The 26660-nt window shown below is 44.2% G+C and overlaps 1 protein-coding gene across 1 annotated transcript in view; it reads right to left on the reverse strand.

Moving 5' to 3' along the window:
- LOC120063084 (vacuolar protein sorting-associated protein 13A-like) overlaps positions 1-26660 on the reverse strand; it is a 53223-nt gene that overhangs the window by 7109 nt on the left and 19454 nt on the right. Inside the window, exons 40-64 of the mRNA XM_039013222.1 lie at positions 26253-26615; positions 26024-26125; positions 25651-25803; positions 22946-23207; positions 20851-21011; positions 20455-20558; positions 20067-20361; positions 19497-19931; positions 19232-19336; positions 18904-19050; positions 18528-18659; positions 18248-18381; positions 16440-16566; positions 15514-15743; positions 15092-15245; positions 14799-14945; positions 14518-14599; positions 13756-13825; positions 13551-13665; positions 6703-6816; positions 6080-6225; positions 941-1022; positions 613-726; positions 378-453; positions 40-203 (exon numbers count right to left, since the gene is read on the reverse strand). Coding sequence (XP_038869150.1) covers positions 40-203; positions 378-453; positions 613-726; positions 941-1022; positions 6080-6225; positions 6703-6816; positions 13551-13665; positions 13756-13825; positions 14518-14599; positions 14799-14945; positions 15092-15245; positions 15514-15743; positions 16440-16566; positions 18248-18381; positions 18528-18659; positions 18904-19050; positions 19232-19336; positions 19497-19931; positions 20067-20361; positions 20455-20558; positions 20851-21011; positions 22946-23207; positions 25651-25803; positions 26024-26125; positions 26253-26615 — 4014 coding nt within the window. The remainder of the gene's footprint in view (positions 1-39; positions 204-377; positions 454-612; positions 727-940; positions 1023-6079; positions 6226-6702; positions 6817-13550; positions 13666-13755; positions 13826-14517; positions 14600-14798; positions 14946-15091; positions 15246-15513; positions 15744-16439; positions 16567-18247; positions 18382-18527; positions 18660-18903; positions 19051-19231; positions 19337-19496; positions 19932-20066; positions 20362-20454; positions 20559-20850; positions 21012-22945; positions 23208-25650; positions 25804-26023; positions 26126-26252; positions 26616-26660) is intronic.

A 26660-nucleotide genomic window follows, 5' to 3' on the forward strand; every position in this document is an offset into this window, starting at 1 on the left:
CTGTACTGGTGTTAGCATACTATAGTAGGTCAGACTCACAGACACCAGTCCTTTGCCTCCGCGGGTCAGGCCCTCTCTCAGGCCGCTAGGCTGCTTGTTAATGGCCTCCCGTCTCTTCTGCTGGTACTCCTCGTCCATCGTCATGGCAGCCACACCCTTCGCCATGGCGCCTGTGATCCTGGAGGCAGCACCCGCAATGCCACCTGGGAGAGGGGACAGCGTGAACACACAGTGGAGAAGAAGAGCGAGGGGCCAAGTAGATAGGAGAGAGAAGAGAGAGATATGTCAGGGGGGGAACACAGTTAAGTCGGAAGTGGAGGGATGGCAATGAAGGAACTAAGGTTAGCAGAAAAGAGATGAGCGAGAGCATTACTTACCTACTGCTCCTCCTACCAGCGCTTTCACCCCCAGCGCCATACCCTCCACAAACTCCTCTGGCCCCTGGATAGCTCCCTGGGGAAGCCCAAAACAGAGTTACTCAGATACATGCCATCTACATGGATAACTACCGCACTGTGTCAAGTATTACACATCCATACTGGTAGTGTTCGGTGCTACAAGGGATTTAGCGCCTACCTGCTGTGGTTCATATTGGTTGTACTGTGGTCTCACCTGATAGGGCTCGTAGAAGAATGCCTCCACTCCCTCCGACAGACCTCTAATGAGTCCAAAGGGGTTTCCCAGCACGTCCAAGCCCAACACCAGCACATACATCTGCTTTATCGCCTGGGACACAGATGAGAACACGGCTCAGTCGTGTATCATAGTAACTCAATGAGTTGTTAGAAAGGGGAATCCTAACATGAGGAACCTGGATTGAACTAACATTTTTCACATGAATCATTAATTGAAGTGGGAACATTTGCGTTGGACGTGCACATTTTCAGTTAGGATTTGGCCATTAGAGCCCACTTGGAGTGGAATGTGTGTCAGACGTTACCTGTTTCGAGTAGTGTCTGATGACCTCCCATTGTAGTTGCTGGCGAGTGCGAAACTGGAAGGTCAGCTCGAAGAAGGCCAATCTAGGGAAGTTGCAGAAAATGACTTTGGGTCAGACACTAGCGTAAATGTATACAAAAAAAGGACATGGTTGAATAAAGCCTTGCCATAAGCAAATAATTAACATTAAGAGGTTTTGTAGAGTCTCTGTATGGTTTGTGTGTGTGTGTGTGTGTGTGTGTGTGTGTGTGTGTGTGTGTGTGTGTGTGTGTGTGTGTGTGTGTGTGTGTGTGTGTGTGTGAGAGAGAGCGAGCCATTGCCATTTCACATGATACATTCTACTCTGGTTAAGTCACTATTTCCTATATTCTCAGAGTTGACCCTGAGTTGGCTCTAGAAAATGTCTCCTCCATATTTATTCCCCTGGCAGATGAACACACCCTATTAAACAATTCAGAGTCAAAAGATAGAAAACCAATGGTTAGCTCTTCGGGGCCATCTGAGCTCATTCAGATGAATCAGGTCTGGGCCAAAGAAAGAAAACCTGACTTTAGTGCACTGGAAATCTTTCAGACAATTTAGAAAACAGACTTACTATCTCAAGTAAGAAAGCCAAATCAAGCCCCATCTCTGAATTCTGGTGATTCTTCAAAATTGTGGAAAACAAACGCACAGAAGCGTACAAATTCCTCTTTTTCCCTGCCATGCAAGTTGTCTAACTGGCATCACAACTGAGAAGAATGGGATAAGCGATGCTTTTATTCATCATTTTATCATCATCGACAGGCTTTTTATTTGAGAGAAACGGTGGTTTAATTGACCCTAGTCGGTCGATCAACTGCTCTTCCCTCTGCCAGCCCTTAACAGATTCACTAGAAGTTGAATCAGCTTTCATTTCAACAATTTACTATCTGTCATGTGCTAGATGCCTTGCTTAAGATTGATGTAAAACAAATACACGGGGGCTGAAATGCTTGTTCCATTTTTGATGCAGCCCTCTGCCCCCCTGATTGCTGAATGATTAACCTGTATTTTTAACCTGACGATTATATCTGGTACTATCCTCGAGCTTTTGAAGGCGGCCCGTGTACTACCCCTTCAAAAGGTGGTGACCCTTGTGAACTAAATAAAAACATTTTAAAAATCGCCCTATTTCGAAACTTTCTTGCCTAGCGAAAATATTAGAATCCTTGATTAATTCTCAGCTAAGATTATTCTTATATTTGAAATGTATTCTAAATGTACATCAGTCAGGTTTTAGACCAGGTCATGCCACTAGTTCTGCTGCATCCCTAGTTGTACTGTACGGATAAAAGGCAACATGGTGCTGCCCTCTTCATTGACCTGTCAAAGGCTTTCGTTACGGTTGATCACTCACTGCTAATCTAAAGGTTTTCCTCAATTGGCCTAGACCAGGCTGTATCTACTGATGGTGTTAAAAATCAGGCTTCCTGGATATTACGAAAGGTGTCCTGAAGGGGTCAATTCTGGGTCCTGTACTTTTTACTGTTTACACTAACAATATTGATTTTTAACCTGCACTTGTATGCCAATGATACTGTTGTGTATGCTATTGCCCCGACTGTTGACCAGACTCTATCTGAACTACAGTCTGCTTTCATTATATTACATAATAACTTTGACCTGAAATTAGTATTGAATGCAGGTAAAACTAAGTATACATTATTTTCTGGAGCAGATAAATATACCACGGATGATTTAAGCATACAGTGGTACTTCCTTTAAAAGTTGCGTCATACGGCAACACGCAGAATTCTATGGCACGTTATTAAGATGCCAGCCATTGTTACCATTAATGCTAGTTAGTGCTAGTTTTATGTAAGAACACAGTATATGGGATTGATTGGAAGATATTTAGCTTAATTAATTAGACTAATATTATGGTGCTTCTATCCCAAGAAAAACGAAACCCTTGGGGTTTTCATTCGGATGGAACGTAAAATATGGCGCTGTATAACGTGACGGTCTGGAGAAGGCTACAGTACTAAGAGCATAACATTTCCACACCCTAATCGTAGTCTAACCAAACGGAGATTCAGTGAAAATAAACATCTAATTGATTTATCAAGACCAGTCCCCATGCTTGTCTCAGAGCAGCACGAAACAGTGCTAAAATAGTTGTAGGCTATTGCTTCAAATCCTATTGCTTCTAACTTCAATATGCTTTTTAAATAAATAAGACCTACACTTTTAACAGCACATTACTCAACACTAGTGAGACATCTCGCCTACAGTAGGCCTACAGTATATCTACAAATATTTTTTTTTCAATGACGTGACTCTCAGCCAATAATTCGATTTTGAGGATTGGAGAATTCAAAATTAATATATAAGGGGCATATCTGATCTGTGAGAATATCTAAGGGGCTTTTATTAGAGGTCGACTGATTATGATTTTTCAACACCGATACCGATTATTGGAGTACCAAAAAAAAAACAATAACGATTAAAATGGCCGATATATATATATATATATATATACACACAGTGGGGAGAACAAGTATTTGATACACTGCCGATTTTGCAGGTTTTCCTACTTACAAAGCATGTAGAGGTCTGTAATTTCTTATCATAGGTACACTTCAACCGTGAGAGACGGAATCTAAAACAAAAATCCAGAAAATCACATTGTATGATTTTTAAGTAATTAATTTGCATTTTATTGCATGACATAAGTATTTGATACATCAGAAAAGCAGAACTTAATATTTGGTACAGAAACTTTTGTTTGCAATTACAGAGATCATACGTTTCCTGTAGTTCTTGACCAGGTTTGCACACACTGCAGCAGGGATTTTGGCCCACTCCTCCATACAGACCTTCTCCAGATCCTTCAGGTTTCAGGGCTGTCGCTGGGCAATGCGGACTTTCAGCTGGGTTCAGGTCTGGGTTCATTGGGGTCAGGTCTGGAGACTGGCTAGGCCACTCTAGGACCTTGAGATGCTTCTTACGGAGCCACTCCTTAGTTGCCCTGGCTGTGTGTTTCGGGTCATTGTCATGCTGGAAGACCCAGCCACGACCCATCTCCAATGCTCTTACTGAGGGAAGGAGGTTGTTGGCCAAGATCTCGCGATACATGGCCCCATCCATCCTTCCCTCAATACGGTGCAGTCGTCCTGTCCCCTTTGCAGAAAAGCATCCCCAAAGAATGATTTATCCACCTCCATGCTTCACGGTTGGGATGGTGTTCTTGGGGTTGTACTCATCCTTCTTCTTCCTCCAAACACGGCGAGTGGAGTTTAGACCAAAAAGCTCTATTTTTGTCTCATCAGACCACATGACCTTCTCCCATTCCTCCTCTGGATCATCCAGATGGTCATTGGCAAACTTCAGACGGGCCTGGACATGCGCTGGCTTGAGCAGGGGACCTTGCGTGCGCTGCAGGATTTTAATCCATGACGGCGTAGTGTGTTACTAATGGTTTTCTTTGAGACTGTGGTCCCAGCTCTCTTCAGGTCATTGACCAGGTCCTGCCGTGTAGTTCTGGGCTGATCCCTCACCTTCCTCATGATCATTGATGCCCCACGAGGTGAGATCTTGCATGGAGCCCCAGACCGAGGCTGATTGACTGTCATCTTGAACTTCTTCCATTTTCTAATAATTGCTCCAACAGTTGTTGCCTTCTCACCAAACTGCTTGCCTTTTGTCCTGTAGCCCATCCCAGCCTTGTGCAGGTCTACAATTTTATCCCTGATGTCCTTACACAGCTCTCTGGTCTTGGCCATTGTGGAGAGGTTGGAGTCTGTTTGATTGAGTGTGTGGACAGGTCTCTTTTATACAGGTAACAAGTTCAAACAGGTGCAGTTAATACAGGTAATGAGTGGAGAACAGGAGGCTTCTTAAAGAAAAACTAACAGGTCTGTGAGAGCCGGACTTCTTACTGGTTGGTAGGTGATCAAATACTTATGTCATGCAATAAAATGCAAATAATTACTTAAAAATCATACAATGTGATTTTCTGGATTTTTGTTTTAGATTCCGTCTCTCACAGTTGCAGTGTACCTATGATAAAAATTACAGACCTCTACATGCTTTGTAAGTAGGAAAACCTGCAAAATCGGCAGTCTATCAAATACTTGTTCTCCCCACTGTATATATAAAAAAATATATATATATATTTTGGAGATTTCGTTTTCAAAGTGTCTTAGACCGCTGCGCCACTCGGGCGCTGTACAATGTGACCGGTTGGGATTAGGCTACAGTACTACAGTAAGAGCAAAATAATCCTAACATTTCCACACACTAATTGTAGTCTAAGTTTCTCTAAGAATAAAAACCTTAGTGTAACAACAGTTTTAGTAAGTAACACTGAAGTCGTGCACAATTATCAGTTCCTATTTGGTTGATGTCGCCCATTCATTGTCAGTTAGAGACACAGTAGCGCCTTGGGACCCAAAAGCATAATCAGTGCTCTAACTCTCCCTTGCGCTGGTCTGGAGTGATGAAGTGGTGACGCAGGCTACCGTACTAAACCACAAATTACCTCTAAATCCCGCTGCATAATCTCAAAACCTTTAGTGGAGCAACCACTGTATGTACTTTGGATGGTGTCTACAATATTCATGTCCCTTATTACAAATATCTGGGCACTTCATTAAAGCAGTTCGAGGCAGTTTATCATAGCGCATTGCACTTTTTTACGGGCGCCAATTTTGGCTCTCTTTTGACGTGACGTACAGTAGGTTGATACATTGTCATGTTCTCATTTATAAATCCCTTTTACAAAAAGTCCCACTGTACCTAACATCTTTAGTAAACTTTAGACATACGAGTTACCACACCAGGTGTCAGGGATGGTTAACTCTGGGAATTCCTTTGGTCTCTACTGAGTTAGGTACATCCGGTACATCGTCATTCTTGCTCCTTATTTGTGAAACAATCTTCAAAATGTTCTTAAATGTGATGTTCTGGTGCCTCTAGTGTAATTCAGAAAGCTGATTGAGGACCTTATTACTGATGAATATGTTTGTTTTTTATGACCGTGTTGTTCTTTCTGCTTGCGTTTCGTATTTATATTGATGTGTGTATTTTCTGTAATTCAGGGCTCATCTGCTTGGTCTCAGTATGACTCCCTGATAAATTAAAAGGTTAAATAAAACAAAAGTGTATGTGTACATACTTGAAGACGACATCCTGCACGTCAGTAAGGGTTGCTCCGATGCTTTTCAGCAGCAGATTGAGGGACTGGACAGGGATGATCTCGGTCTCCCTCTTCTCCTTGTTACCATCCTCTCCTCCAGAACTCAGAGAGAAACTCAGGTGCAGCTGCCAAACAAACATGCCTCATAGATAGATCATCCCTAGGGCAGTTTTCCTAACCCGATGATGTGACCAGGAAAAAGTCCAAGCCCATACGTTTTTACTGGTCAGAAGCCCTTACTATGGTACATACTTGGTCAGTAACACTTCGTTACAATCGCTAGGCCATTTAGTCATGGTTTGTCCTAATGCAATTTATAAACTGGTGGTTCGAGCACGGAATGCTGATTGGTTGACAGACCGTATACCACGGGTATGACAAAACGTTGGTAACCAGTTTTTAATAGCAATAAGGCACCTTGGGGGTTTGCGATATATGGCCAATATACCAAGGCTAAGGGATGTGTCCAGGCACTCCGCGATACGTCGTGCATAAAAACAGCCCTTAGCCGTGGTATATTGGCCATCTACCACACCTACACGTGCCTTATTGCTTAAAATAAAAATACACAGTGAACGCACTGTGGTGACACCGAAGCTTACCTTGATAGGAGAGATGTGGAAGTACTCATAGAGACTGATAGGGGACGTGTCAGTGGCCGAGACGTCGTTGAGCTCTGTCTTCAGATACTCTATGTCCTTCTCAAACAACTCCACCTGAACACCACACACAGAGACAGACGAGAGATACAATGGTCTTAGCCCTGATAGGCTCTTTGCACATGCTAGTTCAATTTAGCTTTCTGGTTCGTTACGAACTCAGAAGCTAATTGAACTAGCATATGCAAAGAGCACCACTAGAGATTACTGAGGCTACTGTAATTGAGGTAGGTAGTGGGTTGTGGTAGTAATGTGGGGAGGTCAATTGTGGGGAAGAGAGATGGGGGTCTCACTCAACATTGTGCTGCCTTATTTATAGACCTTTCCAAGGCCTTACACACTGTTGACCATCAAATGTTGACCATCACATTCTCATTCAAAAGGTTAACTGAATTGGGCCTGGATCAGGCTTCTTGGAAGTGGTTTGAGAATGATCTGTCAGACAGGACACAATGTGTGATTTCTGATGGTGTTCAGTCTAGTTTCCTGGGTATTCTGAAAGGTGTACCGCAGGGGTCGGTATTGGGACCTGTTCTCTTGACTATTTCTATAAATAATATCAGTCTGTAAATATTAAGCTGTATGCAGACAATACTGATATGTATGCCATCGCCCCAACTGTAGAACAGGTGTTGTTCGAGCTGCAATCTGACTTTGTTGCCTTACAAAAAGTCCTGGTTGGTTTAAAATGTGTACTTAATGTGGGTAAGACTAAATATATATATTGTTCTCTAATTCTCACAAAAATGTTTCAGATGGACTACATAATTATTCATTGAACGGTTCTCCCATCGATCGTGTTCCCGCCAATAATTATCCGGGCATTTGGATTGACAAGGATTTAACAAAATATATATATATATAATAATAAAAAAACTGATGAAAAAAAAACAAAAAGATTTAAAGTGGGCTTATTTTTTAGAAATAGATCTAGATAATCCCTAAACAGCAAAAAGCAGATTGTACAGTCAACTTTCCTGACAGTTGTTGACTACGGTGACACCATTTAGCAGAACACAGCAGCCACTCTTAAACCTTTGGATAGCATTTACCATAGCGCCCTTACTTTCATCACAGGTAGGGCTGACCCCAATTAGTTGACTGATCGATTGTTTGGTCGTTAGGCTGTTGGTCGACCGAGATTGTTTTAGTCGAGCAGTAACAAATATATTTGCACCCATCTCAGTGAACTAATCCATTGCGGAGGCCGAGACTAAAAGCCAATTATTGCTTAATTCGAAAACATGGTCAGAAGCTCCATATGGAGGGTTTGACGCAACTGCAGAGCCTCCAGAGGCCAAATCGAGCTCCGTACCGCATCACTATGTGCCTCCCAAACTCTAACAATGCGGAGGACTCTGTGTAGCTCCGGATTAACAGGATTGGTTGACGGTAGGTGGGGGCGGTACGTCCAGTATCAACACAAACTCACTTGACAACAGCTCTGCACTGCTCCGCGAAGCACAAGTAGTATGAATGTCCTGACTTCTGATGAGGCCATTCTTGCCCTGACTTCTGCTGAGGCCATAAATGCTGCATGGCCAATGCAGACATTGGATTGACCATGGCTCAGATGTACAATGCACTTCTCTCTCTCCAGAACGCGTTCTCCTGCCAATTTTTGCAAATGTATTGTTTCATAACTTCATTGTGCAAATTGTTTGCATTTGATTGTTAGTGTATATCTTTTTGTACTTTTGACCCCTTTATCCTCCCCAATTTCGTGATGTATCCAATTGGTAGTTACAGTCTTGTCCCATCACTGCAGCTCCTGTACGGACTCAGGAGAGGCAAAGGTTGAGAGCCATGCATCCTCCGAAACATGACCCTGCCAAGCCGCACTGCTTCTTGACACACTGCTTGCTTAACCCGGAAGATATGCCGCACCAATGAACAACTGGCGACCGAGCGCGAGGAGTCGCTAGAGCACGATGAGACAAGGACATCCCGGCAGGCCAAACCCTCACCTAACCCTGTGCCACTCGGGAGGCCTATCAATTCCTCATTAGGTATACAGTGCATTCGGAAAGTATTCAGACCCCTTGACTTTTTCAACGTTACAGCCTTATTCTAATTTGGATTACTTTATTTATTTTTTTACTCAATCTACAAACAAGACCACATACTGTCAAAGCAAAATCAGGTTCAGAATATTTTTTTATACATTTGCAAAATTAACTGAAATATCACATTTACATAAGTATTCAGACCCTTTACTCAGTACTTTGTTGAAGCACCTTTGGCAGTGATTACAGCCTTGAGTCTTGGGTATGATGCAAAATCTTCGCATACCTGTATTTGGGGAGTTTCTTCCATTCTTCTTTGCAGATCCTCTCAAGCTCTGTCAGGTTGGATGGGGAGCATCGCTGCACAGGTATTTTCAGTTCTCTCCAGAGATGTTCGATCAGGTTCAAGTCTGGGCTCTGGCTGGGCCACTCAAGGACATTCAGAGACTTGTCCCGAAGCCACTCCTGCGCTGTCTTGGCTGCGTGCTTAGGGTCATTGTCCTGTTGGAAGCTGTCCCAGTCTGAGGTCCGGAGCAGTTTTTCATCAAGGATGAAGCTTTACTCCATCAATCCTGACTAGTCTTCCAGTCCCTGCCGTTGAAAAACACCCCCACAGCATGATGCAGCAACCACCATGCTTCACCGTAGGGATGGTGCCAGGTTTCCCTCCCAGACGTGACACTTGGCATTCAGGCCAAAGAGTTCAATCTTGGTTTCATCAGACCAGAGATGCTTGAAAACAAAGATTTTAGTGTCCAACAAGCTTTCTCTACCCTTAACCTTGTTCTGACCACCTTTCCAAAACAAAGGTAATGTGGTTTGGTAAGAAGAATGCCCCTCTCCCCACAGGTGTGATTACAAACCGCTGAAGGTTTAGAGATTGAGGGAGTCACCTCATACAAGTACTTGGTAGTATGGCTAGATGGTACACTGTCCTTCTCTCAGCACATATCAAAGCTGCAGGCTAAAGTTAAATCTAGACTTGGTTTCCTCTATCGTAATCGCTCCTCTTTCACCCCAGCTGCCAAACTAACCTTGATTCAGATGACCATCCTACCCATGCTAGATCACGGAGACAATTTATAGATCGGCAGGAAAGGGTGCTCTCGAGTGGCTAGATGTTCTTTACCATTCGGCCATCAGATTTGCCACCAATGCTCCTTATAGGACACATCACTGCACTCTATACTCCTCTGTAAACTGGTCATCTCTGTATACCTGTCGCAAGACCCACTGGTTTACGCTTATTTATAAAACCCTCTTAGGCCTCACTCCCCCCTATCTGAGATATCTACTGCAGCCCTCATCCTCCACATACAACACCCGTTCTGCCCTGGGTCGATCATCTTTTCAGTTTGCTGCAGCTAGCGACTGGAACGAGCTGCAACAAACACTCACACTGGACAGTTTTATCTCAATCTCTTCATTCAAAGACTTAATCATGGACACTCTTACTGACAGTTGTGGCTGCTTTGTGTGATGTATTGTTGTCTTTACCTTCTTGACCTTGGTGCTGTTGACTGTGCCCAATAACGTTTGTACCATGTTTTGTGCTGCTACCATGTTGTGTTGCTACCATGTTGTTATGTTGTGTTGCTACCATGCTGTGTTGTCATGTGTTGCTGCCTTGCTATGTTGTCTTAGGGCTCTCTTTATGTAGTGTTGTGTTCTCTCTTGTTGTGATGCGTGTTTTGTTCTATATTTATATTGTATTTATTTTAATCCCAGGCCCTCGTCCCCGCAGGAGGTCTTTTGCCTTTTGGTAGGCCGTCATTGTAAAAAATATTATGTTCTTAACTGACTTGCCTAGTTAAATAAAGGTTAAATAAATTTTAAAAACATTTAAAAAAGGGTCAGAGTTGTTTAGGTGCTTTTTGGCAAACTTCAAGCGGACTGTCATGCCTTTTACTGAGGAGTGGCTTCCGTCTGGCCACTCTACCATAAAGGCCTGATTGGTGGAGTGCTGCAGAGATGGTTGTTCCATCTCCTCAGAGGAACTCTATCAAAGTGACCACCGGGTACTTGGTCACTTCCCTGACTAAGGCCCTTCTCCCCTGATTGCTCAGTTTGGCCGGACGGCCAGCTCAAGGAAGAGTCTTGGTGGTTCCAATCTTCTTCCATTTAAGAATGATGGAGGCCACTGTGTTCTTGGGGACATTAAATGCTGCAGAAATGTTTTGGTACTCTTCCCCAGATCTGTACCTCGACACAATCCTGTCTCGGAGCTCTACGGACAATTCCTTTGACCTCATGACTTGGTCTTTGCTCTGACATGCAGTCAACTGTGGGGCCTTATATAGACAGGTGTGTGCCTTTCCAAATCATGTCAAAATCAATAGAATTTACAAAAGGTGTACTCAAAGTTATGGAAACATCTAAAGGATGATCAATGGAAACAGGATATACCTGAGCTCAATTTTGAGTCTCATAGCAAAAGGGTCTGAATACTTATGAAAATAAATGTTTATTTTTTTTTTTATAAATTAGCAAACATTTCTAAAAAACTGTTTATGCTTCGTCATCATGGGGTCTTGTGAGTAGATTGATGAGAATGTTTAAAAAAAAATCCATTTTAGAATAAGGCAATAACATAACAAAATGTGTAAAAAGTCAAGGGGTCTGAATACTTTCCGAATGCACTGTATCACCAGTAGTACATTCACCATTTATTCCTATAATTTCTAATCTATAATATTTGTTACTTTGGTTACGGTCCTTTCTTTTAATGCATTCAATATTATTATTCCAGTCTGCCTGTTTTCATTGTCAGAGTGGACACATTGTTTGCGGAGTGCACAATCTATGCTACACTTGTGAGAAACAAGTTTAGGATTATTTAATTCCATTTATGAGTTCCGTCAATTTAGTCATTGTCTTTTGTTTGGAGCGCTCCTGTCGATGTTGAGTAAGGATGAGCACACACAGAAGTGGGCCTATAGGCTACCTGGCCTGCTCGCCAACGTAATCATATAAAATTGCCCATTTGGGGATCTGATAGTATTTCTGATTGGCTTAACGCACCACCACTAATAACCTCTGGAGCTTCTCAAAGTAATGTTTTCTTCACCTCAAACAGCAGGAAAACAAAGTATGTTTTTACATGCATTGAGAATTACAATAGTTCCTCAATGCATTTGAAAAATATTTCTAGTGCTCGCCCTTTCGATAACCACTCAGAGTGAAAGGGAAACATGTCATGCTCTGATCCAGCATTAACGTCATAAAATAGGCTTCTTATCAGTGTTTGACTTGGACTGAAATAGGTTCCGGTACTCATTTTGGGTGTGGTACTGTTTATATTTAGGTGCAGGAGCTCAACAATACTTTTGAGCTAATATTCTATAAGAGGAACAGGAGCTCAAGCAGTAGAACATTTGAGGTGCCGGTACTCAGCTCCGGTGAGCTCCTGCCCAAGTCAAGCACGGCTTCTTACCCCTTGCACAAATAGCCTACAGCTGTGTCTGTCCCGAGCTCACAGGCACAGGAAACTGAGGGCCCAGAATATTTTATACAATGTTGTAAGTTCACTAGCACAAGCTTCGGGCTAGACCCAAGTTTATACAATTTTTTAAGTTTGTTGCAGACAGACCATGTGTAGCCAATGTGATTTATAGGATATTTCTTTTTTTAAATCAGGATATTTTCTACCTGCAGGCTGCAATGTATTTATTTGTTGGCTTTATGTAGGCTATTTTTACATAGTTGGCAAAAGAAGTTACTTTTTAGGTTCGTATCATTTTCATTTAGATTTGGATAGAATTTGATTAACCACATGACAATGAGCTATGAAGATCGGTAAAAGTGGTCAGATAAATTGGCATTCCACATGAGAAAAAGTTTCCGACGACTCATGTGGCCTATTATCGGCAACTTCAGGAGAGTAATGCCAGAATCTGCAAAAGCCAGCTGGAACGGGAGGAGAATATATAGTTGGGTCGGGTTAAGTTTTGCCTTCTTCTGGTTATGTAGATCTGGTGCCCTCTTCAGGCAAAAAAAAGTCAGCTTAAAGCATCAGACAAGCTCAATTAATTTATTTAACCTTTATTTAACTAGGCAAGCCAGTTAAGAACAAATTCTTATTTTCAATGACGGCCTAGGAACAGTGGGTTAACTGCCTTGTTCAGGGGCAGAACGACAGATTTTCACCTTGTCAGCTCGGGGATTCAATCTTGCAACCTTTCGGTTACTAGTCCAACGCTCTAACCACTAGGCTACCTGCCGCCCCAATGCATCTAGTTGATTTTATTAAAACACATAGGGTGTCTATAAAATGGAAAAATACAAGTTTAAACATTTTGAGCAGTCGAAAGAACAGATGACTTTTGGTCGATCAAGATTTTTTTGGGTCGGAGACAGCCCTAATCTAAGATTACAGTTTTTACAAAGCTCTACTACACAAGCTTCCGACTTACATAACTCGTGTTTTTATACTTCAACGACAAAGTTATCAAACCCGTTCACAGGGTTGGTTAACTCTTAAAGGTTCCTCGGGTCACCACCGAAATAGGAAATTCCGCTTTTAGTTTTAATGCACCTCCCCACTGGAACAATTTACAAAACTCATTACAAATGGATGTTCTGGTGCCGCTCGAGCAATATAAAAAAATTTAATTGAGGACTTAGTAGCTGAGAAATTTAACCGTTTTTCTTCAATTTAGTGTTGTGACGTTATATTTGACATTGTATTGGATTGTTGCATTGCTGTGATCAGGGCACCCTTGAGAATGAGACCCTTCTCTCAATGGGTTTTCCCCTGCATAAATAAAGAATAGTACAAATAAAAACCTGCTGCTCTGACGTCATCACGCTGGCATTCTCCGGAGTGAACAGATCCAAGACGGCATAGAGGAAGCCCAGGTCCAACTTCAGATCCATCTCCTGGATTAGCACCTTGAAATACCTGACCACAACATGCCAAGAAAGGGATGTTGTTATGTGTGGTTGAGAGAGAGAGATATGGAAAGAACATGAACTATAGCGATGGACTCACTTGATGCGTGAGATATCAGAGTGCCCGGCTGCCCTGGTAACAATGCTGATGTCGGTCAGAGGTTTGGGCTCTACAGGAGAGAGAGGAGCAGAAACACCCATCACGATGTATTTATCCAGAGTACCTCAGTAAAACAATGCCTATGGATGCGTCCCCAATCGCTCCTTTTGCCTATGTAGCTATTTACAGTGGGGTCCAAAATTAGACATCCTTAATAAAGATGAGCAAATATGACTATAATGAGCATGTATTGTATGCTCCAACATTTTTTGATAATTATATTATTTTATACTAATACAATTGCTCAGAGAAAGAGGTTTTGTTTAACAAGTAATACAAAACAAGAAATACAAAAAAGATAGGTCAAAATGATTGACAGCCTGTTTTCAATACCTCACCTTGCGAGGGTAATGGCACTCGAGCATTTTTCTAAAATGTTTTATGAGATTGGAGAACACATTGGGAGGGATCTTAGACCATATCTCCATACAGAATCTTTCCAGATGTCCACATGACATCATCTGCGCTTCTGGAGTGCCCTCTTCAATTCAATTCAAACCACAGGTTCTCAATGGGATTCAAGTCCGGAGACTGAGGTGGCCATTGCAAAATGTTGATTTGAACCATTTCTTTGTGGATATCGTCTTGCTCGTCTTGTTGTCATTTTTTGCTCATCTTTATCAAGGGTGTCAATTTTATACCCCACTGTATGCAAGTGTAAATGCACAACACAGAGAGACTTGGACAGAGCTTGGGACTGACCTGAGTCCATGGTGACAGACTTAGGTAGTTTTATAGGGTAGAAGACATATGGGAAGATTGCTCCAGGTAGCTGATTCTGGATCTGTGGAAAAACAAAAGCACTCAACAACAAAAAAATCCCTCCAACCATGTCTCCAATGGGTCAGCATGAAATCGTTTTAATTGAACGGTTGGCAAGATAAACAGTCAATGTAAAAACTCTATCGTATGGTTGGTGGTCGGGAGGGGACCCACCGTAGAGTTGGATAGAATGCACACTTTCCAACTCTCTGGGGACCCACCTGTATGCGGTTGATCTGGACACGGTAGGCACTCTGGCGGGCCGATACGCTGTACTCCACCTTCACCCCTGGCAGGAAGCTCCTCCTGATTGGAGCGTCATATGGCTGCATCATCCTCATGTCTTGCCCATTATGGGTTAGAGACACCTGATAACACAGTTAGACTTAGGACACACACACAACCGTGCTAGCAAAACTAGGAACAACGTCTACCTCTAGAATTTCTAAAGCTTTCAAGGGGGTGGTATGGTATATATGGTACCAGACAGAGGCATAGCCAGTTGCTGCCTGACCTGGAAGTTGTTCTCCAGGTCTAAGATGACGTTGTCCATTGGTCCACTCTCTGTGTACTCTTTGAAGTGGGTCTCCAGCAGCTCGGCATCTTTTCCACTTAGGGGTTTCCAGCGAGACTTCTTCTTTGGCTTGGACTCCCACACCACGTCTGAACTACACACACACACACACACACACACACACACACACACACACACACACGAGGAAAGCACACTGAACATGCTGCACTGAATTTGAAAAAGCATGTTCCCACAAAGTAGTCAACTGTAGCACAACCATACCATTGAGTGTATATACGGTGTTTGTATGTATGGTTACACGTTTTGTGTGTGCGTGTACACACACACACACACACACACACACACACACACACACACACACACACACACACACACACACACACACACACACACACACACACCTGGTAATACCGATGAAGGACACCTCCTGGCGGCTGCTGTTGTTGACCAGGGAGACGCCCACGTCTTGCAGGGAGAGGATGATCTCCTGTTCGGCCAGCTCGGCCTTCTCACTCTCACACAGCAGCTTGTAGATGCGTCTGTCCTCAGTGAACAGCGCCACCCGCTGGAGGCCCTCGTAGAACGAGATAAGGTACAGCTTGCCCTCCTCGTTCACGTCCAACCGCAGGTCCTACACACAGAACAAGTGCCCATCAGATGGGAAGTAATCCGCGTTTCACTTTTAAGTTGCTCTTTTGCTTTGTAGCCACAGCCATAACTCACACAACAACAAAATTATATACCATATCAGCTTTTAATTGAGATTTCAGGGAACTAATGAGTCCAGGCAACAACAGTTGCTATCATTTGACAGTTGATTTGATTTCAACAATATATATCTTTCTGGTTATACTACGGTTTGCATTCTGTCTCACCACTGTGGCTGACATGCCAAAGCACCCAATCTTCTAATATTTTAACTGGGTATATATGTTGCTTCCCTTGTAAAACTGCTCAGCTCATCCAGCCAGTATAAGGGGGAAGAAAATTCAGTAACACTTAACTTTCTGGCAGACTTCGCTAATCCCTACACTAATCCTATTGAGGATTGGAGCCTTAATAAAAGTCTTTGTGTGTGTATAATGATGGGCTAAGCCATATTAAGCAGCTGTTAAAACACTAAGCAGAAGATCCTAATCTATAGTTAAGTCTGACACCTGTGTGTCATATTGGTCTAAAGTACTTTATACAAGTGTGCGTCAAACTAATAAGAAACACTGATTTTTATACCAGACTTAACCGTAGTATCAATCCAAATGTTGGAGAATGTAACATTCCACCACCGTTAGAGCAAAAGGGGCGTAAATAGAACGCTGTGGTACGATACCTCTTCGCTCTTCAGCTCGCCGCTGTAGCTGCCACACTGCCATGCCAGGGAGCGCGACCCAGTGGGCTCAGCCCATGTGTAGTACATTGCCTTCCCGGGGATTAGCTTGTCCTTCTCCTTCTGACTACTACTCACACACACACACACACACACACACACACACACACACACACACACACACACACACACGAGTTAGAAAGCACACACACAAGACCACCAGAACCCCACCAAGAGGAAGATAGACGACGGTCAGAAAAAAAAGCCGCGGTCATGAGAACGTAGCCACGTTACACAGCCCAGGCACCATGAAAAGAAACCCAAGAGCCCATTTGCAAATCAACACTATGGAGAGAAGAAATCTGACCCATTAATGGAGGTGTCGAGGCTACTATCCAATTTGATCATGTTGTCGTTCTTCCTCCAACAAACGAAAACAACCCCCCCCTTCGATCAAAGAGAAAGAATGATTCAAATCGTCATTATTGCAGAAGACACAGGGAAAGAGGAGGATGAAGAATGATTGGCAGGACTGTTGGGGTGGGGGGAACGGGGGGGGCAATGGAAATGGGGGCATGAGGGAAAATGGAAGGCGTATGGAAGCAGAGGTCGGATCCCATTGGCAGAGACCCATCCAAACAGCAGCAGCCAAAACTAAGTCCCACTATAAAAGCAAAGACCTGGAATTAAGGGGGAGGTCAAAGAGCAAATGGTCATGACACTGAAGCCGGAGCTCCTCCTTGATCACTCCACTTCCTGTAGTTTGGTCACTATCAAATCAGATGACTTGGTCTGTTGAACCATACAGTGATATTAATGTAACGCAATATTTTTCAGCTTTTATAAAATGCACATTATCAATTTCCTTGTTGAGTGGCATGTAAAGGAGTAGATCCGGCTCAAACACCAAAATGGAAAGAAAAGCTCTTCCCCTACACCTTCGGTTACCTGGGGTCCAGCTCTGTCCACACCCTGACCACAGCTCAACTATGAAACGGGAACACAGAGACCACATCCCCCACTGAATGTGTGCATGTTCAAATAGAGATCTACAGACCATGCCTTTTGCATTAGTCATTGCATGCTAGGGAAGGCATTTGAAGTTCCCCAATATGTCCACCCTTTCTGTGTCAGGGTCAGAGTGGGTGAGAGCAAGAACCCTTGTGGGGCCGGGTCCTGCTACCTGGGCTGGGTCTCCTCTACTGAGAAGGAGAGGCCGAGCAGCTCGTCTGCCACCCATTCTGATGAATCTCTCCGAAATCTGCCCGGCCAAGAGGTGTGGGGAGGGAAAAAGTCAGACTTAAACAAAAACAAAACAAATCCATCAACACAAAGTCAGACCAAAAAAGTCAGTAACAAAAAAATATGGATTGAAAAACAAATTGAAGAAAAATAAGTGTCCGTCACAACAAGTCACAAACCAAAGGAAATGGATCCATGCAAACAGACAAACCTACATCAACACAAAAGCCAAGAACACGAATACCTTGTATCAAAACAAATACATGCAGCACATCCTGGGAAGTTTGCTAAATATATATAACATGCAGATCTCATTCAGAAACAACATTTGGAATAGTACAGAGTGTAACACTAATTTTGTACTGTTTACTTCTATCCCCATAAATAATTGCCACCATCTCATGGACATTTCTAAAAGGAAAGATGAGACATCCCAAATTTAAGATGCGACAAAAACAGGTTTTATTTTAGGGCATTGCGCCTGTTTTGAGAACAGTAAAACGTGACCTATATAATGAAACACATTTCTGCTTATTGCCCCATTACCGTTTTCCCTCCCCATCCTTTACCTCTGGTAGAACTCCACAGTCTGCTCCTGGGTGTGGTTGATGATGAGGAAGGGGGCGGCCCCGTCGTGGTAGTCAGAGAAACGGATGATAATCGAGTGGTCTGATAGGTTCACATCCACAATGACCCCGCCCAGCTGGAACAGTAAAGCCAAATTAAAAACAGAAGTATTAGTACTTTACTGAACCCAACGTGGGAAGTGGATTTAATCGTCACAAAGCATCAACTTATAAAGTAGTTACAAACAATGTATGTGTATGTGTGTGTGTGTAAACTACTCACCGTGTTGTCCAGGTGCAGCAGCAGGCAGTTTTCTGGTTTGGTGAAGTCCATGGTTTGAGGAGTTGACCGACTGCCTTCTACTTTGACTTTGAGCTTCTTGGAGTCCCTCTCAGGCCAAAACGGGATGGCTGCCTGAGAAGCACAGAAAAAAAGAGAGAGAAAAGCGAGAGAGGGAGAGAGGGAGAGACAGACAAAGAGGTGTCCGTTTCACTACATGGATGTGCTACTGTACGCAGGGTAGGGGTCCATTATTCCCATTTCAGAATTCAGGAAATTAACCGATATTCAAACCATCATTTTAACACATTTTTACTATCAGCGCTTTCTGAATGGACTGAATTGCACTGGCGTTTGCAAGTAGCTCTAGTTGTGGTACCTGTTGTGGTCTGGCCTCGGTCCAGTCGTCCTGGCCCTCCTCTCCCACCCAGATTACATGTTTGGTCCTGTTCACTAACAGGTAGTACGGCACAAAGCTTACGATACGGGTCAGGCTGAAACTGCTGGCGTCGATCTTCACTCCGATCTTCAATCAAACCATAGAAAGCCACAATCAACATGAATCAATCCATCCATCCATCTATCGACGGTTCAGCAAATTACACTCAATGACCAATCTGAAAGGTGAAACATCAACTGACGCTGTTCTTCTGCTGGAGTGTCATTTCAAATCAAATCTTAGTATGCTTGATCCACCACTCACTCACCACGTAATCTTTAAGCCTCCCTTTGCACTTCACTTCACCATAACTACCCACGGTATCCAGGGAGAAATCATCCGACAGGTCGCTGTCCGAGATCATCAGCCGCACCTGACCCGGAGAGAGAATAGGGTCAGATGTCAGGGAGACAAACAGCAGGGGTTAGGAGTTTTCACTTAAAAGCCCCTCCTTGTTTAAAACCCCCCAAAACAAAATAGCATCCCAGCTACTTGGCTTGAGCTTGGACCAAAGTTGATCCCCACCCCACTACCTTGTTGTTCTGCAGAAAGTTGTGTGGCTTGAAGGAGAAGAGCAGAGGCATGTCATAGTCCATGGCGTGTTTACGGTGGATGTCGTCAGCCTTGTATTGCAGCAGGCGGCCCGTCTTGTTCACCATCCAGTAGGGAGAATGGATTGCCACCTCAGTCTGGCCAGGGTCGTACTTCACATGCACCGCAATATCCAGCTCCGCCCTCTTCCCTTCTCCCCCCTCTCCTAACCTGACCACCTCCTCTTCAACGCGCAAGGAGCTGAACACAATGAAGGTGATCTCGTCCAGGTCGCCACGGAGACCGTAGTGGGCCTGCCAATCGTGCCCCAGGTAGTCGAGGAGGCGGAGTTCCAGGCTGGACTGGTCCATGATGGCGGTGTGCAGCTGGGCCGAGTGGCCATCCATCAGGGTGATGGGGGTGGGCTCTTCACTGTCCTGTCAGCCAATCAACACACAATACCAATCAATAATAGGCATGTCATGTGAAGGGGAAGCTCTGAGGAAATATGATAGATGAGCTGTAGGTCAATTTCTCTGCTGGTGCGTAGGGATGGGGTAATGTGTGTGTACCTGTAGGCGATAGGTGATGGGGTAAGGCAGAAGGTTCCGGAGCAGGACGGAGGGCCACAGGTGCAGGATGTAGGGCTCGTCAAAGTGCTCCCCGGCCATTCCTGTGTGTGGTGATGTCACAGTATCTTTCAGAGGGACGATGTTGACCATGAGGACGCCAGCGCTGTCACCATGGCGATGACAGGTCTGCTGCACACGTGCACCGGGCTGCTGGCTCACCAACTCGTAGCTGAAACCCTCGGAGCAGTCGTACTGATCGTCTCCCTCGGTTACCGGTTGCAGTCTTAGCTCTGACCTACGGGGGGGGGGGGGGGGGTTCAGCACAGTCAGCGTGTGTGTTTGTGTGTGTGTATGTATGTATGTATGTGCGAGCGCATGTGCATGTCACCTGTAAGAGTCCAGAGGCACACAGAACTCCTCTGTAGGCAGTGATATCCCCAGACAGGTGGAGCCCTCCATCACTCTGAATGGGATGGAGAAGTGGTTTATGATCTGTAGGGGAGACATGAGAAAGAGACAGATAGAAAAAAACATTCTTCAGATAGAAAATACATTCTCTGGTCAGATAGTTGAACACATTCTGAGCTCAAGTTAAGTACAGACTAGAGAAAGTAAAGGGAGAGAGAGAACGGAGAGGGCTAGGGAAGCAAGCAGGGTGGATTGAGATGAATGGTTGGAGAAAATGAGCATTTGGGTGAAATCTGCATTAGTCAGTCTGAGAACAGTGAGCATTCATTGGTGTGAGTTGGAGTAGAGGTGAGGGGTGGCGGGGTGACTAACTTGCCTGGAAGGGAGAGCGGATCTTGATGTACTTGCTTCCCTCCACAGAGTATATCTGACAGACCAGGAAACGGGTGACCCCAGAGTCTTTGTGCATGACACTGTACATGCCACGCCCCACTTTGATCAACGGAATCATGCCTGTTGAAGTGTGGCCCACCGGAGCTGAGGACATGAACATAAAAAAACAGCGTGATCAATGACTAGTGACCCGAGCCACGAGTACTGACTTTTGTTAACCAGGGATACAAAACTGGTGAGGGCCCAAAAAGGTGACGCTTTTTTTTCTGCACTGAAACATGCAAAAAAATCCCTTCTAGGTGGAAATACAGGTTTTAACTAATTAAACAACTAAGAATATGATCTACATGATCCGTCTCTGTGTGTAAAATAAAAAGTGGTTAATGTGAACCTAATTCACAGCTAAAAAAAAATGTCAGTTGTCAAACAATGCATTCAACTGAAATGTGTCTTCCGCATTTGACCCAACCCATCTGAATCAGAGAGGTGCCGCCTTAAATCGACATCCACTTTTTCGGCCCCGGGGAACAGTGGGTTAACTGCCTTGCTCAGGGGCAGAACGACAGATTTTTACCTTGTATGCTTGGGGATTTGATCCAGCAATATTTTGGTTACTGGCCCAACACTCTAAACACTAGGCTACCTGCCACCCTTAAAGAAAGCAATCCAATGTTATTTGTTGCCTAGACTTTACTGCAAATGACACTCAAACCTTGAGAAGAAAAAACAATACACTAATATTGCAGTTAGCCATGACAGCCTTTATAATAGAACACTTGTGACCACACACACACATATATTGCACTTAGGGAAAAAAACATTTTAAATTAGAAATAGAATGAAACAAACAGGCATTCTATTTTTGCTCTATTATAGTGGCCACTATAGTAGACATCGATCAAGTCCACATGTGTGCAAAAATAACATTCACTGAGTAAAAAACGTAATAATCCCCCCTCACTCACAAAGTGGTAGTGTCCAGTTCAACACAACATAAGCATTATCTTTGGGCTACACTGCACATTATTACATTGTACACGTCCTGCCTGTGGACATCTGTTCTACAATGTGCCAGCAGAGCATTGTACCCTTTGTTGGCATAATTGATCTCTTTCATGCAGAGTACACCTGGCATACCCCTTTTTATCCACTGTATTGAAAATTGAGAAAGAGGGAAAGTGTGTGGTGTTCATTTCACCTCTATAGTGGCATCTAGCTTAAGCCAGGCTCAGCTCCAGCTACACTTGATCCCTGAATCCACTTGCTTATCAAGCAAAGTCTCCTTTTCACCTAATTCTCTCATTCTGAAAATGAACCACATACTGTAGAGGGAAAACATTACTGTTAGTTCAGTTAGCTAGTTAACGTTTCACACAGATTGCCAGGGTCCAGTAAGCAACTAACGCATTATAACTTGAGGAATGGCAAGGAGTCGTATAACGTTAACAGTTAATACAATTGTGAATTGGTTAGGTTACTAACGTTAGCTCATCTGATGTTGTGTGGTCTGACTATTAGCCAGCTAATTTTCACACCATGAACTCAATTATTTGATCAGTTAAGTTGGCTAATGTTGCTCAACATTTCTCTGGCTAGCTGTGTTTCCAGAGTACTTCTCTCTTCAGTCGCATGCTGCATTCTGTTATGTGAATGATTGGCTGACCCTTGGATAGAGCCAGTATTGCTCCAAACGCGCATTACTCGTTCGCATACAGCCAGTAGTCATCCAAAATCCCCCCCCGCCCAAACTTTTCTCATCGGATCTACACGAATCACGTAGGTCACCTGTTTTGGATTCAAAACGGCGAATTTCGCCGAAAAGGTGACTAGTTTGCATCCCTAGGTTAACCCCCCCCCCCAAACTAATACCTGGGCATTAGGTCAGAACCCTAACACGGTTTTGGACCTAGGATTTGATATCTGACGTCGTATGTATGAAGTGTCTCTGAGCAGGAGCGCTGATCGAGGATCAGGTTCCTCCTGTCCATTAGGATATAAAAAGCAAAAACTAGACTGGCAGTACAATGAATACAGACGCTGGTCTGCACTTCTGCAGTGGTTGTAACTGTGTTGCTTACTGGGCTGTATGTAGTAGTCCTTGGCCACCAACGAAGTCATGGCAGAGAACTGGTCTGAGTGGGTGGTGGTGCGAAGGTAGTCCATGTTGAGGCTCTCTCCGTTCTGCAGCTCTACCCGGCGCGCTGTGGCCTCGCGGCCCAGGGGGCTGAACAGTTCACTGTGTACCACCGAAACAGTCAGACCTAGACGGTTCTTCACGACGAACGGAGCCTCGTCCTTCTGGAAACTATCCGATGCCTGCTTGGCCGCCTCCGCAAAGGCCTGTCACACACACAAACACACCCAGGCATGCACATGCAAACATGTCACCCCCCCAAAAAATGAATTTTAGGCAAGCTATTCCATCACATTATTCAAAACAACCCACTTATACAAAAAGTAGCCACCTTTTCAGCTAGAGAATAGAAGAGCATTTACAGTGCATTCGGAAAGAATTCATTCAATTTTGTTACAGCTTCATTCAAAAATTTATTAAATAAAAGATTTTCCTCATCAATCTATGCACAATACCCCATAATGACAAAGCAAACAGGTTTTTAGAAATGTTTGCAAATGTAAAAAAAAACAAATAGCTTATTTACATACAGTACCAGTCAAAAGTTATTTTCACTATTTTCTACATTGTAGAATAATAGTGAGGACATCAAAACTATGAAATAACACATATGGAATAATGTAGTAACCAAAAAAGTGTTAAACAAATTAATATATATTTTATATTTGAGATTCTTCAAAGTTGCCACCCTTTGCCTTGATGACAGCTTTGCACACATGGCATTCTCTCAACCAGCTTCATGAGGTAGTCACCTGGAATGAATTTCAATTAACAGGTGTGCTTTGTTAAAAGTTCATGTGTGGAATTTCTTTCATAATGCTTTTGAGCCAAGCAGTTGTGTTGTGACAAGCTAGGGGTGGTATACAGAAGATATGCCTATTTGGTAAAAGCCCAAGTCCATATTATGGCAAGAACAGCTCAAATAAGCAAAGAGAAATGACAGTCCATCATTACTTGAACTCTGTGAAACATGTCTTAATGTAACAGACACATTTCAACAACAATGCAAGTTCAGGAGTCTTATGGCTTGGGGGTAAAAACTGTTAAGCCTTTTTGTCCTAGACTTGGCACTCCGGTACCGCTTGCCATGCGGTAGTAGAGAGAACAGTCTATGACTGGGGTGGCTGGGGTCTTTGACAATTTTTGGGGCGTTCCTCTGACACCGCCTGGTGTAGAGGTCCTGGATGGGAGGCAGCTTAGCCCCAGTGATGTACTGGGCCGTACGCACTACCCTCTGTAGTGCCTTGCGGCCAAAGGCCGAGCAATTGCCGTACCAGGCGGTGATGCAACCAGTCAGGATGCTCTCGATATTGCAGCTGTAGAACCTTTTGAGGATCTCAGGACCCATGACAAATCTTTTTAGTTTCCTGAGGGGGATTAGGCTTTGTCGTGCCCTCTTCGCGACTGTCTTGATGTGTTTGGACCATTCTAGTTTGTTGTTGATGTGGACACCAAAGAACTTGAAGCTCACAACTTTCTCCACTACAGCCCCGTCGATGAGAATGGGGGCGTGCTCGGTCCTCCTTTTCCTGGAGTCCACAATCATCTCCTTAGTCTTGGTTACGTTGAGGGATAGGTTGTTATTCTGGCACCACCCTGTCAGATCTTTGACCTCCTCCCTATAGGTTGTCTCATCGTTGTCGGTGATCAGGCCTATCACTGTTGTGTCGTTTGCAAACTTAATGATGGTGTTGGAGTTGTGCCTGGCCATGCAGTCGTGGGTGAACAGGGAGTACAGGAGGGGACTGAGCACGCACCCCTGGGGAGCTCCAGTGTTGAGGATCAGCGTGGCAGATGTGTTGCTACCTACCCTCACCACCTGGGGGCGGAAGTCCAGGATCCAGTTGCAGAGGGAGGGGTTTAGTCCCAGGATCCTTAGCTTAGTTATGAGCTTTGAGGGTACTATGGTGTTGAACGCTGAGCTGTAGTCAATGAATAGCAAGTGTTCCTTTTGTCCAGGTGGGAAAGGGCAGTGCAATAGAGATTGCATCATCTGTGGATCTGTTTGGGCGGTATGCAAATTGGAGTGGGTCTAGGGTTTCTGGGATAATGGTGTTGATGTGAGCCATTACCAACCTTTCAAAGCACTTCATGGCTACGGACGTGAGTGCTACGGGTCTGTAGTCATTTAGGCAGGTTGTCTTTGTGTTCTTGGGCACAGGGACTATGGTGGTCTGCTTGAAACATGTTGGTATTACAGACTCAATCAGGGACATGTTGAAAATGTCAGTGAAGACACCTGCCAGTTGGTCAGCACATGCCCGGAGCACACGTCCTGGTAATCCATCTGGCCCCGCAGCCTTGTGTATGTTGACCTGTTTAAAGGTCTTCCTCACGTCAGCTATGGAGAGCGTGCATCATACCCAAGACTCGAGGCTGTAATCGCTGCCAAAGGTGCTTCAACAAAGTACTGAGTAAAGGATCGGAAAGATTTCGTTTTTTTTTTATATAAATTTGCAAGAATGTATAAACACTTGTTTCTGCTTTGTTATTATGGGACATTGTATGTAGATTTATGAGGGGAAAAAAACAATATAATCAATTTTAGAATAAGCCTGTAACGTAACAAAATGTGGAAAAAGTCAAAGGGTCTGAATACTTTCCGAATGCACTGTACAAGAGTGCTGGTGTGTGACGTCATTGACTTACCGTGCCCAGGTTACTAAGCATGCCCAGTCCACACTTGGAGAGGGTGATGTTAAGTTGGTCCTTGCTGCTGATGCTGATCACGGTCTTGTAGTCAGGGATGCTGTATTCCACTTCTTCTGATATACCTGTGTACTTCACTGGCTTCTTCTTCATCTACAGTTCAGGAGAACGCATAGCCGTTATGTGTGTGTGGTGGATAGTGTATTTATACAATCTGTATGAAGGATGTGTGTGGAACATGGGACAGTGTGAGTGAGTGTATGTATGTATGTATGTATGTATGTATGTATGTATGTATGTATGTATGTATGTATGTATGTATGTATGTATGTATGTATGTATGTATGTATGCATGCATGCATGCAAGGGTTACCTTTAATCCCAGGGTCCAAGGTCTGAAGCCGTCTCGGGTCTCGTCTTCTAGGGGCTCCAGCAGTGGCTCCCACACCCCCATCACCTCGTTGAAGTAGTGAACCTAAACACACCATGTTACTGTACAGTAAATGCAGTCTGACTAAACCCATGTTTTAGTTGAATGGAGGTTGTGTAAAGGTCATGTAGATGTTGTGTAAAGGGTTGTGTAGAGCTGTGCAGTGTCTGACCTCCAGGTTGAGCTGGCTGTGCAGGTTGATGAGGGTGCTCCAGTTCTTGACGTCCCCGTGGAAGGAGGACTTGGCCAGGAGCATGGGGACGGTGCGGTGGCCCACCCCTGCCTCCAGGGTCAGGCAGATGGAGTTGATGGCCAACTGCAGGGACTCGCCTTGGGGAATCAGCGGGACCAGGGACTGGGCATCCTCGTCTTTACCCTCCTCCTCCAGGAACCACAGCTTGAGGTCCCTCCAGGACCGGCGCTCCCACAGGTCTGGGGGCACAGGGCTCTCCAGCTCAGACTGGGGTGTCTCGGCACCGGCCGGGCTCAGCACCGACTGAATGGTAATCACTGTGTTGATAATGATGGGTGACACCTGGGGAGGGGGGGGGGGCACAGAGGAGAATGGAACGTGAGGCAC

This window comes from Salvelinus namaycush, chromosome 18, assembly GCF_016432855.1.
Source record: "Salvelinus namaycush isolate Seneca chromosome 18, SaNama_1.0, whole genome shotgun sequence".
NCBI classification, from domain to species: domain Eukaryota; kingdom Metazoa; phylum Chordata; class Actinopteri; order Salmoniformes; family Salmonidae; genus Salvelinus; species Salvelinus namaycush.